General features: G+C 33.0%; 1 protein-coding gene across 3 annotated transcripts in view; it reads right to left on the minus strand.

Annotated features, from left to right (window-relative positions):
- Positions 1–13,893, minus strand: part of RALGAPA1 (Ral GTPase activating protein catalytic subunit alpha 1) — a 307,831-nt gene that overhangs the window by 137,811 nt on the left and 156,127 nt on the right. For all 3 annotated transcript variants that reach the window (XM_051977982.1, XM_051977984.1, XM_051977983.1), the window contains 2 exons: positions 10,073–10,289; positions 6,525–6,701 (listed from right to left, as the gene is read on the minus strand). In XM_051977982.1, coding sequence (XP_051833942.1) covers positions 6,525–6,701; positions 10,073–10,289 — 394 coding nt within the window. The remainder of the gene's footprint in view (positions 1–6,524; positions 6,702–10,072; positions 10,290–13,893) is intronic.

Raw genomic sequence — 13,893 nt, forward strand, 5'->3', positions numbered from 1 at the left:
AATTTTTAAAAATAATTTTGGCGTTGTGTTAAAACAGGAGATACATATAACAAAGTATGCTTTCAGTAAGATTATAATTCTAATAAAAGAATACCATCTATATAGAGAAATGGCAACCAAAGATGGCAATTTTGAACTGGAAGATTACAGGAACATTGTGTACATTATCTGACTTATTAGGCAAATAATAAATATGTAACAGAAACCACTGAATATATATTATTTTTAAAATTAGTTTGGATCAAATTATGTCTTCCATAGAAATGAGAATGAGAAACTGTAATGGGCTGAAGCTCGAGTTGATGCACAGAGGCTAAATAGCAATTGGATGATACTCTATTAATATATGCTTGGAGAAAGAATGGCCCCGCCCACTCTCTGTGCAAGTTTTTGATGTGGTGTATTGGAAATGACGTAGAGATGATTTTGATGAGTGGAGAGAGAGAGGAGAGAGATGGCTGTTTAGGTTTGTGTCATGACTGCTCTCACTTCCTATCACCATCCCCCTTCACCTCCTCAAAGAATAAAGATCGAGGATTTTCCCGAAAACCTGAATTCCTGACTCTGGCTGATTTTAAAATACGCAGTCATCACAAGAAACTATGGATATGAAACCTGAGCTCTGTTCCTAGTCCCTCCCCTTGGAGTCAAACAAAAAATGTCTAATCTCTCTTCTATGTAAGACCCCCTTAAACTCTGAAGACAGTGTTCAGGTTTCCCTTAAGCTAAGTGAAATAGTACATAATGCAGTGAGCCTAGAGTCAGAAAGGCCTGAGTTCAAATCTGGCCTCTTTTAATTTCTATCTTCCTCAGTTTCCTCAGCTATGAAATGGGGATATTAATAGCACTAATAACTCAACATTGTTGTAAGGATCAAATGAGGTAAAGCTTGTAAAAGTGGCATATAGTAAATTTACAATTATAAGTGATTTCCTTCCTTCTTTCCTCCCTTTTTTCCTCCTTCCTTCCCTCTTTTCTTTCCTTCTTTCCTTCTTTCTTTCAGACTGCATGGTTTTCAACTGCACTGTTACAGATATCATACATATTTTTCTCAGGGTTAGTTTGGCAGTCTAAGGTTAGTGATATTACAAAAGACTAGAAAATACAAGGGTAGGGTACAGAGAATATATGAAATAGTCAACCATGTGAACTGAAACATAAAAAGATGGGAGGCCAGAGCAGGGACAATACCTGGGGAGAACAGGATGGAATCAAGGGAACAGAAATAAGGATATGGACACAGGATAGGTTTAAAAGAAATGAGGCAGAGAGAAAAGGGGAGAAGAAAAAGTTACTACAAGAGAAAAGAATTCAGTGTTCAGAATCATGGAGGTAGCACAAGATGGGATTAAATGCATAGCCCTTCCTATCAGTGGTCCAGGTAGAATGAGAATGATTAACTGAGAAGTCAGATATTCTTACAGATGTCACTAAATATAATGAAATGCCTGAAATGGGATGAAAACTGCACAGGTATTATGGTAGAAAGGAAAACTGAGCCAGGTACATAACTCCCTGAGAAAGAGGGGAAATTACCTAAACTTGACTCAACAAGAATCTAGAACAGATAATGAACTGAACGTAAAGAGAAGTCACTTAGTGATGGTGGCAAGGGGATGGTGTTAAATTAACACTGTAAAGCAGTGGTTCTCAAACTTTTGTTCTCAGTATTTTTATGTTGCTTAAAAAACATCGAGGATCTGTTCAAAGAGTTTTTGTTCACATGGGTTATATTTATAGCTATTTACTATATTAGAAATAAAAAATATCCAGCCATTCTGGAGAACAATTTGGAACTATGCTCAAAAAGTTATCAAACAGTGCATACCATTTGATCCAGCAATGTTTCTACTGTGCTTATACCCCAAAGAGATATTAAAGAAGGGAAAGTATGTGCCAAAATGTTTGTGGCAGCCCTGTTTGTAGTGGCTAGAAGCTGGAAAATGAATGGATGCCCATCAATTGGAGAATGGTTGAGTAAATTGTGGTATATGAATGTTATGGAATATTATTGTTCTGTAAGAAATGACCAGCAGGATGAATACAGAGAGGACTGGCGAGACTTACATGAACTGATGCTGAGTGAAATGAGCAGAACCAGGGGATCATTATATACCTCAATGACGATACTGTATAAGGATGTATTCTGATGGAAGTGGATTTCTTCAACAAAGAGATCTAACTCAGTTCCAATTGATCAAGGATGGACAGAAGCAGCTACACCCAAAGAAAGAACACTGGGAAATGAATATAAACTGTTTGCATTTTTGTTTTTCTTCCCAGGTTATTTATACCTTCTGAATCCAATTCTCCTTGTGCAACAAGAGAACTGTTCAGTTCTACACACACATATTATATCTAGGATATACTTTAACCTATTTAACATGTATAGGACTGTCTGCCATCTGGGGGAGGGGAAAAATCGGAACTGTGTGCAAGGGATAATGTTGTAAAAAATTACCCTGGCATGGGTTCTGTCAATAAAAAGTTATTTAAAAAAAATAATAATTTTGAATTTGTCGACCCTCTGAAAAGATTTCAGAGACCCCAACAATTCTTTGGACTACACTTTGAGGACCACTACTGTAAAGTAATAAAGTATACTTATATTCCTCCTCTGACTCAGTATGTTGGAGGACATGAGAAGGAGATTGCAGTACCAGAGAGAATAATTAGAGATGTGTTTTTCCAGTGTTTTCTGGAAATGCCTTATTTACAAGAAATTGAAAAGAAGGTGAAATGAAAAGATATAGGATAAAGAGAAGTTTGCTAATTATTAGGGGTTGCCAGATGGAAAAAGGAAATAGGAGATAAGAAACTAACACAAACTATGAGATGGATGAGAACCTTTTCCGATGTTTCTAATTAAAAATTTCTCCCTCCTTCCATCAGTCCACATATAGTAAGTGCTCCCATTATATGCCAGTCAATGGGATTGTATTTATTTATTTGGGTACATGTTTTATGTAGACTCTATTAAGTAGTAATAGACTCTTAAAGGATAGGGATTGATTTCTTTATTTTTGTATCTTTATTGCCTATTATCTATGTCTTGTACACAGTAGGGACTTGATGAATGTTTGTTGAACTAAATCGAGCTTTCATAAAAAGAGAACAAATAGTTGGCAATAATGTTTGTATTTATGTTCATACTCAACCAAAATAAACTTTTCTTTCATGAAAAGATTTTTGAATTTAAAATTCTGGGTCATATAAATCAGCTAGATGGTGCAATGGATAGAGCACTAGACCTGAAGTTCAAGTCCAGCCTCAAACATTTATTACCTATGTGATCCTGGGCAAATCACTTAACCTGTTACCTCTATCTTCTCATCTGTATAGCATTATTGTTTAGACAAAATGAGAGAATATATGTAAAACATTTTGCAAAACATACTTTTTTTAGTATTGATTTTATCTCTAGTTTTAATCATAGGTTATATATAAATGCTTGTTCAGTACATAGATTTAATTTAGCCATTCTTGAGAGAGTAAAATAAATTCCACTTTGAGACAATTCTCTCTTGAATAACCTTTTCAATAAAAGCCAATGAATAACTAAGTATATCTGCTTTAATGCCCTTATAATATACTACTGTATATATCTTTAATGGTGGGATCTTGAAATTTTCAACATAATTTCTTACTATATAAAAAATTAGTTATAACAATCCCTGGTCAAACATCTTATAAAACCTGAGTAATAATAAAATGGTGATGCAGTGATTAAGTCAAGAAGATTTATCTTCTTGAGTTCAAATATGGCCTCAGACACTTAATAAATGTGTGATTGCAGGCAAGTCACTTAACCCTGTTGCCACAGTTCTTCACCTGTGAAATGAACTGGAGAAGAAAATGGCAAACCACTACAGTATTTTTGCCAAGAGTCAGACATGATTGAAATGAGAGAACAACAATAGAAAGACAAAAGTAAAACCCAAATCCCCAAATCCAGTTATTTCAAAAATGTGTATCACATATCATAGAGGACATACTGATAAGCTGGTGAGTATCCAAAAGAAAGAAAACAGCATGGTAGAAAGTCTACAAAGTATGTCAGATAAGGAAAATCTGAAGGAAATAGAAATGTTTAACTTAAGAGAAGATGTATGAGTGGGAGAAAAAGAAAATATGATAGCTGCCATCAAATACTTGAGGATAATCACTTAAAAAGGAAATACACAAATTCTACTAGAAGATGGTGGGGAAAGCAAGAGATGGTAGAGAGCAGGGACAAAAAACTGACAACAGAAGTCATAGACAGGAAATACTAATTTGATTACAATTACAACTGCATGTAAGATAGAATGGATCACCCTGGTAAACTGGATTAGATAATATAAGTCTTTGAGGTCACTTCCAACTCTGGCATCTGGATTTTAAAACAGAACTATAATAAAGATTACTTATATGCCAGTATAGAAAATAAATAGCAGTCTTACATATATACATTTCATAAGTAACTATTATTTAAAATTATTTAGATGTTATAAATATATTCTACCCAAGTAACATACTAGATGGGAATATCTATTACCATATTAAAGAAGCAGAGAGTCTAAAATCTCAGAATAGTTATTTTGGTATCAAGAGGACTCCTTTACAACAACAATTCTTTTTTTCTTCCATCCCCAATTTTTGGATTTTAACCTTTGGAATAAGCTTTGGGTCCTGAAGGCTGGCTAAGTTTCTGTGGATTGTGAAAATTTTAAAATAAGTGTATGTATATATGTATGTATGTATGTATATATTTTTGTATGAGTTATTTTAGTAACCAGAATTGTTACAACTATTTTTTAAATATAGTAAGAAATTTTGTTTTTGTTGAGAATTTCATGTATCTATGTAAAGTGCAATGGTTATGATGAGACTACTGTATTTTTTTAGGATTTTGATTTGGAGTCATCAAGAATGACAAAAAAGAACTGAACAATAACAAAAACAAACATGGAAATGTGTGAGGGTTTTTTCAAATAGGGAAATAGGGATTATGCTTATAACCTCATTGGCATAGAGAACTTATAGCTGAGGAAACACTTCCTTTTATTCAAAGTCAGCACATTCTCTGCAACTTCCTGTCTTCCTAGAGCACTGAGAGATTGAGTGGCCTAAACAGAGTCACATAACCAACATGTAGTTTGCCTTTCCATAATAAATTGTTACACAAACACACACACACACACACACACATAAGATAATTTTTTGTTGAGGCAATCTGTACTTGGGTCCTCCTGACTTCAGGGCTGGTGCGCTATTACACCGCCTAGCTGCCCCATTTCTTATATGTTTTTTGAACCACTTATGCCCAGAACTGATATTAACCTTGAACTAAATAATCGAACTGGATCATTGTATATATACTTAAGGAAGTAACTATATTCTAAAATTTAAGTCTTAAGAAAAGCAGTCACCAAATTCACAAAGTTGTGAGAATAAAATTCTTAAACCATATATCTTTAAATATATTATTATGTAAGGCCTAGATTTCCTCTACTAGGCAATAAACTCTGAAACCTTTCTATATTACATTCATGTTCAGAGAAGTTAAGTGAAATTTAAAAATATTTATTAGGCTTTTAATATATGCCAAGCAATATTATAAGTACTAAGGATTAAAAAACAAATAAACAAATATATATTAAAAAAAAGCCCCTGCTTTGAAGGAGCCTATACTCTTAATACAGGACACAATATGCAAATAACTATGTCTAAACAAGGTATATACAGAATAAACTGAAGACCCTCTCAAAATGAAGACATTAGCATTGAGAGACTGGAAAAAGCTCCCTAGAGATGATAGGATTTAAGCTAAAATTTGAAGGAAGGGAAGCTAAGAGTTAAGGAATAGTAATGAACTCAATGTTATTGGATCGGAGAATAAGTGTAATACGAATGTAGGTAGAAAGAGTTAGATTATGAAGAGCTTTGAAAGGCAAACATAAGATTTTATATTTGATACTAGAAGTAAAAGAGAGCTTTTGGAGCTTATTAAATGAAGTGAATGACATAGCCACACTTATAATTCAGAAAGATAAAGATAAAAGCTGAATAGGGATAGATTGGAGTGGGGAGAGACTGGGAGACTTAAACAGCCTACTGCAATAGTCTAGGCATGATGACATCATATGGTCCTCATCAGTATGGCAGCAATACTACAATACAGAAGGGGCATTAGGGAAAAATGGAGAAGAAGAGAAAGTGAGGAGTCAAAGAAGTCTATTAAAAACCTAGACAATTCATGATGATGAAAAAGGCATTAAATTTCTCTTAACTGTTCCAAAATGGTAATTTCACTCTCTTCAATAAAATTATAATCCTCAGGATTTGCCAATTTCTTTTTTTAAAAAAGTACATATATGTTTGTGTATATAAATATATAGATACATATATTTAATAATTCATGAGTAATTTTATTTAAAAGGGATAATACATGCAAGCATATATTTATTTGCCAAAGTTAATAAATGTAAAATGCATCATTAATCTTAAAAGTGCTATATACATATTATTATTATTATTATTACCAGTAATAGTGGCAACTTCAGCAGAAAATGGCTGTTGGTTAAGACTGCTTGTTTCAGAATCTATGTGCAATGTAGTTAAACTTGCCATATCCAAGTCTTCTGCACTTTGTTGATGTCCTAAATTTGCATCAATTTCACTAGAAGATAGTGTTGCAGCATCAACTCCAAAGCTAAAATCTATAAATAAAAAAGATTTAAATGTGAACCAATCAACTATAAAAGAACAAGTTATAGAAAAGATCAGTGAAAAAGAGGAATTAAGAATTAAAAATGATCAGATACAGCCCAGTGTACAATAAGTCTACATGATTCAATAATCATGTTCAAATAAATGAATGGAGAAAGATTCCTATTTGTCTAGAACTGCTAGAAAAACTGAAAAACATATTAACTTAAGTTATAAATATAAATAAAAAAACTTTAGAAGAGAATGAAATGAAATAACTTTCATTACTATGATTGGGGGACAATTCTTAATTTTAAAAAAGAGATAAGGAGATCATAAGAGAAAATAAATAATTTTTGCTGCATAAAATTAAATAGCTTTTACATAGACAAAATAAATGCAGTAAAAGGAGAAGGAAAATAATCAACCAGGAAAAAAAATGCATCAAATCTCTGATAAAATGAAAACAAACACAGCTAGATGACTTAGTGGATTAAAGCACTGGGCCTAGTGTTAGGAAGACTTGAGCTCACTAATCATGTCAAGTTACTTAACATCAACCTCTGTATGCCTCGATCTATTGGGTAAAGGAAATAGCAAACCACTCTAGTATCTTTACCAGGAAAATCCCATTATGAGGTCACCTCGACACAAATATGACTAAATAAATGAATAATAACTCCACAATTATATACAGTCAAAAGATGATCCCTAGGTTTTTTTTTTTAATGGTCAAAAGATATCAAAAACTTTCAAAAGATTGCACGCTATCAACAAAGACATGAAAGACTGCATTAAATCAATAATGATAAAATTTTACCCAGTGTCATTGGACAATGAAAGTTGAGAGAGATGACAAAAAACAAGAAGAGGGTCTGTGGAAAAACAATCACCTTAACATACTGTTGGTATAACTGTGACATGGTACAAGTGTCTGGGAAAAAATTGAATTGTGTAATATAAGTCACTGAACTGTTACTAATTTTCGATCTAGAGATTCTACTGGTAGGTATATACTTCAAGAAAGTCAAATACAAGAGAAAAAAAAAAGAACTTATATAATATAAAATATTCATAGCACTTTTTTGCCATACCTAAAAAAAAGTGGAAACAAACAAACAAAAAAAAAACTACTGACTGAATAATGGATGAAAAAATTATGATATATAAATTTAACAGATTATTGTTCTGCAAAACATTATAAACATAAGGAATTTAGAAAAACAATGAAGAACATATATGAAATAATTTAAAGGAAGCAGAACCAGGAAAACAATATACACAGAATGATTTTAATAATATAAATGGAAATGAATGTTAAGAGTGGGACAATGATCAATATAACTGACCAATTTTGACCAATATAACTGACAAATCTTTACTACCAAGAAAAGGTGGAAATGTTTTTCTTTCCATTCTGCAGAAAAGTAGGGACTATTATAAAAAAAATGAATATAGGGAATTAGAAAAAACACATAAAATGAAAAATTATGCAACCTGAACAATTTATATAATAATTACAATAATGTAAATAAAATAGAACAATAAAAGCAAAAGAAAAATTGTTTAATTGAAACTGGCTAATTAACTTCACCCCCCAAAATGGAAATACCTTCCTTTCCCTTCTGTAGGGAGCATGAGTACAAAGTACTGTGTACTATTAGTTATGTAGTTGATTACGTCCGTTGGTTTCACTTAAGAATGACTAAGGAAGGGTTTCTTGGATAAAGAAGGAAGTTTACCTCAAAATAATAGTAATGGGGGAGGGGAGAAGCATCAATAAAATATAGAATTTTTTTATGAGTACTTTATTAAGTGCAAGGTTCTTTCAGACTTATAATAAATTGCTATACTGCTCTAAGTAGTCATAAAAAGGATGATACCTAGAGTGAGGCAAAAGACCAAAATGTGTATACAGATTAAAGAATAAGTCTGGGGCAGCTAGATAGGACAGTGGATAGACTAACAGCTCTAAAGTCAGGACCTGAGTACAAATCTGGGTTCAGACACTTAATACTTATGAGCTGTGTGATGCTGGGAAAGTCACTTAACTCTATTTGCCTCATGTCTCCCCCCCCCCCCCCAAAAAAAAAAAGTAAACCTAATTCTAATGCAAACCACAGTGTTTCAGAAATGTTTTTTCTGAAAAAAATAAAAAATAAAAACATGATAAAGGAAAACAGGGAAATAAGCATTGTTCCAACTTAGAGTTGAGAAGCCTGGAACTTTTAAATAAAGTGAAGAGTAAACAATTAAGAATAATTCTGTGGGCGCAATCCAGGTAAAACACAGAATCAGTTTGGCTAAGTGACAGGAAAAAATAATGATGAATGTTGGAGGGGAAGTGGGAAAACTGGGACACCTGATGCATTGTTGGTGGAGTTATGAATGGATCCAAACATTCTGGAGAGCAATTTGGAACTACACTCAAAAAGTTATCAAACTGTGCATACCCTTTGATCCAGCAATGTTACTACTGAGCTTGTATCCCAAAGAGATATTAAAGAAGGGAAAGGGACTCATATGTGCAAAAATGTTGTGGCAGCCCTTTTCATAGTGGGGAAATTGAATGGATGCCTACAACAGAAAATAATTATATATTACCCTATACCATCTCCTCTGCCTGACAGCATCTCCCTGATTTCACGGGCTTTCTTATTCTAAATTCAGTTTGTTATTTACTCTGCCACCCTGTCTCTAATACTTATAATATTTTATTAAATGTTTATTGCTATGAGTTAAGTTCTCCCCAAAATTTTATCTATGATTTTAAAATATATATTATATATGTTAATGTTTTTAATAAACTGAAACATAAACTATAATGTTTAAATAATAATTAATAATAAACATAAATAAACTATGTTTTTAATAAACTGAAACATATCATGTCATTTGGGGAAAATTGCCATTCAGAGAGAAGTACTTTTGTGATCCATGTATGTAAACTTGTGGTATACACAGAGTATGCCAAAAAGTTTTATGTCCTTTTAAGCTTAAAATTCTCATTGATTTAAAACTTCCTATTTTTTTCAAATTTACCTCTGCCTCATTCCTACTAAACCTATTTTTTTTCCAATATTAAATCAAATTTTGTTTTCTAGGATAAGAATTGCATTTTGACTTGTTTACAGTACTGATAAAGTGGGTGTTCTTCCTGTTATTTAGAATGCCCATAATATATATAGTAGTGCTGATGTCAGTTAATAGCTTAAAATAAATAAAAAACTTTTGGAATACCCTGTATAATATTTTATGATATTTTTGAAAACAAAGGCATATCTATTTTATGGTATGTAGACAAGTTCTAGGCAATTAGCAGTGGGAAAACAGGTCAAATTAACAGATAATTATAACGCTAAGCAGAAAACCAGATACTTGCTGTCAAATTTCCGGCCATCATACTGGAAAGCGCTGAAAGAATCAGAATGGCTATCTGAGCTGATAAGGTCACTGCTGCCTGCACTGGCAGGAGAGGTCCATTCTGAGGGCACACCTGGATCATCTATAGGACGCATCTGATTCTGCTTTTCCAGTATATCAGGAAGATCTTTTGGAATTTCAAGGTTGCCTGGACTGCTCCCTCTTCTTGTCATATTCTGAAAATGAAAGAATATCATGTTTGTTCCACTTGAAAGATATTTCCATCATCATTAGTTTACTGATAGTTTTTCAAAATGAACTATGATTTAAATAGTGTGTATATCCTTTTCTACAGACCAAAATTTGAATCCAGACAACTTATTAGCTAATCTTCTTGAATTGCCATAACCAAAATATTTATCATATTATAGCAACTCTCTAAGGAAAACTACAAAGAAATCTCAGACAGAAGTCCTTCCAGTGAACAATTTTCCATTTGGATGAGACAGTCCAAGGCTTTTTTTCTCCTGGCAAACTTTTGTAATACTATAAAAGGTGATAAGAGTAGAATCTTTTCAAACTAATATACTCAATATTAAATATCAATTCTTTTATTTATTATTATTATTATTATTCTATTGTTCAATTGCTTTTCAGTTGTGTTTGACATTTCATGACCTCATTTGGGATTTTCTTGGCAAAGATACTGGAATGGTCTGTCATATCCTTTCCAGCTTTAAAGGCACGGAAACTGAAGTGAAGTGACTTAGACCAGGGTTATATAGCTAATAAGTATCTGAGGCCAGATTTGAAATCAGGAAGAATGAGTCTTGTTGGCTTCAGGCCAGACTTCAGGAGGCAGGCCAGACTCTATTATCACTGTGTCACCTAGCTACTCTTTGTTATTATTCTATTGCTTAGGGATCAATTAGAGGAAAGAGAATGAATTATTCCTCACTCCTCACTACAGTTGTGTTAGGAGAACATAAGAACCCAAGAGACTAAAACAAGGAAGAAGAATTGGAAGAAGCAAAAAATACATTGGAAGAAGGCAAAAGTGAAAGAAAAAATTAAGTCTGAGACAAAAGAAAAAACAGTTAAAAAATTCTAGAATGGGTCACACCTCAGAAGTAGTGAAATGAACTTAGGAAAAAAAAATGGAATATCATTATGCTATGCTACATACAATATTTCAAGTTACTGATCAGCTTTTACTCTTTAATTTTACTTTTTAGAAATTAGAATTTTCAATGATGAAATTTCCTCTAAGAAAAAAAGTTCAGAAGGGGACATGGACAAACAAGTATCATATCACCCTATGAAATATAATTTTATAACAAAACGAAGCTATTTTGGAGATTCATGATTTCATATAACATTTCCTTTTTTTTAACTTTTGAAAACATTCATGTTTGTTGATGTCTTCAAGTTGGTAATTAAAAAAAGAATCATTTTTTAAAACTCCTTTGTCAGTGCAGATCAGAAATTGTTTGCGACTTATGCTCTTAACTTTTTCCTGTAGTTAAATTTCTCTTTTATATTAGAAGCAAAAGAGGAAGGAAAAGGTTTCAGGCTTAGTTCCTACATTAAGAGTTTCAGAAGAGATTCATTTTCTCCAGTATCAGATGCTCCTTGTTGGTATCCCTAACACACTAGGCCAAAAGGAAAAAGATAAACTCTTTGTTGCTGCCAGTGGAACTTCTAAACAATCAATCAATCAAGGAAGTAATTATCTATCAATCTACAAGGCAGTAAGCACTTCTCCTGTCTGAAGTGAGAGAGTATTCCAGTGAGGGTGAACAGCAAGTAAGTGAGAAATGGGACATTTCATAATTAACAAGAACTTTTAGTGGAGTTTACCTGATACTCATAATACAATGAACTGTAAATTTTTTCATTAATGTGGAAACATTTAAGCTTTTTGGCTAATATTTTCTCCATTTCAATTTCTATTTCAGTGGTAATCTGTAAAATTAATTTCTATAAAAGTGAAACATGTTATCATGTCTAAGAAAAAAATAAGGCAGTATATTTAGATCACAGAATATGTGGAGGGACTATATAATAAAGCTGGCAAGAGTTAAATGGAACCAGGTTATGAAGAGCTTCAAATATCAAAAAGAGAAATTTACATTTGACTCTAGGGATAACAGAAAAACATATGAAAATCTTTAGACAAGTATATGAAGGATGAGAGAAGGGAAAAGGCTTGAAGCAGTGTGAACAATTTGAAGATTATTCCGACAGTATAGGCAAGAAGTTGTTAGAGCAGAATTTAGGTATGAGTTTAATGAGTAGAAAGACATTCAGATCTTGTAGAGATATATACAATAAAATTTTATAACTGTTTATATGGGCTGAAGGGAAGTAAATTCCACTAAAAGTTCCAGTTAATTATGAAATGATGCTGAGACTGCAAAAATTATTAAATAAACTGTGATATCCTTCATAGTGATTTCAAAGTTTGGAGAATAAATCACTATTGATTAGAGAAATACAAATTAAAATAACTCTAAGGCACCACCTCACACCTCTCAGATTGCCTAAGATGACAGGAAAAGATGATAAATGTGGGAAGGGATGTGGGAAAAATAGAACACTAATGCATTGGTAGAATGCATAATGGTAGAATTGTGAAATGATGCAACCATTCTGGAGAGCAATCTGGAACTATGCCTAAAGGCTAGAAAACTGTGTGTACCCTTTGACCTAGCAATGCCCTTACAGGGTCTGTATCCCAAGGAAATCTTAAAGGATTTGGGAAAAGGACCCACATGTGCAAAAATGTTTGTAGTAGCTCTTCTTATGGTAGCAAAGAATTGGAAAATGAAGAGATGCTCATCAATTGGGAATGACTCAAATTCATTCTATTATCCAGTCAAGATCTTTGTCACAGCAACTGATCATTTTCATCCTTTCTCTAGAAATTGTTCTATTCCTGAATAATAGTCTTAACTCTTTTCCTAATCCTTGCCTTAAGATTCAGGGACTTCAGTATATTAGATCAATATCTATAACACTCTTGTTTCCCAAGTCATCAGCTTCCTTTAATCCCTCTCTAATCCCTGGTTTATACTTATTCCACTCTAGCCATGAAGTCACTAACAAGTTATTAACATGCAAGTCCTAAACATTCTCATATTCATGCCCAAACAAACCGGCAACCTGGATACTTGCACCATAACTAATAACCTCATCAAGACTATATTCTTATTCAGCTCCCTGACACCAAAGAAGTGTTATATCAAGATAGTGTCATGGATCCATCACTTATCTAGTGTGGCAATCCTTTACAGCCTTTTCCAAAGGTCCAGCATGCCAAGGGAAAAAGTCAGCATTCTGAATACAGGTAACAGAGATATATGGAAGTCATTCATAGAGGAAGTCAACCTCAATACCACTGGTCTGGGTACTAGAAGAAACGGTATGTTTTATGTATTCACAAGTGTCATAGAGGCAAAGAACATCCCTCTTGTTTTCACTTGTTTTTGGTACTTGCACTTAAATTCAGCAATGATATGATTGACCATGAAGTCCTTCTAACCTAGTTGTTAGATGCCTCCAGTTGTGAACCTGATTTCAAAAATGCCATCTTCAATGAAAAAGATGGAAATAATAAAAGGGCCACCATCTCTAAGATCAAAGATCAACATACTTCATTGAGCTCCAACTTCTTTAAATTATAAGAAATCATAACAATAGTTGGATAATTGATGATTTAGGTCATATGGACACCTATGATGGTTCTAGTATTTTTGGTGGCTGACTCCCACAATAGGAATCACCGAAGTAGATTAGTACTGAGATAATATAATTTGTAAAAATCTCTACTATACAAAT

This window comes from Antechinus flavipes, chromosome 2, assembly GCF_016432865.1.
Source record: "Antechinus flavipes isolate AdamAnt ecotype Samford, QLD, Australia chromosome 2, AdamAnt_v2, whole genome shotgun sequence".
Taxonomy (NCBI): domain Eukaryota; kingdom Metazoa; phylum Chordata; class Mammalia; order Dasyuromorphia; family Dasyuridae; genus Antechinus; species Antechinus flavipes.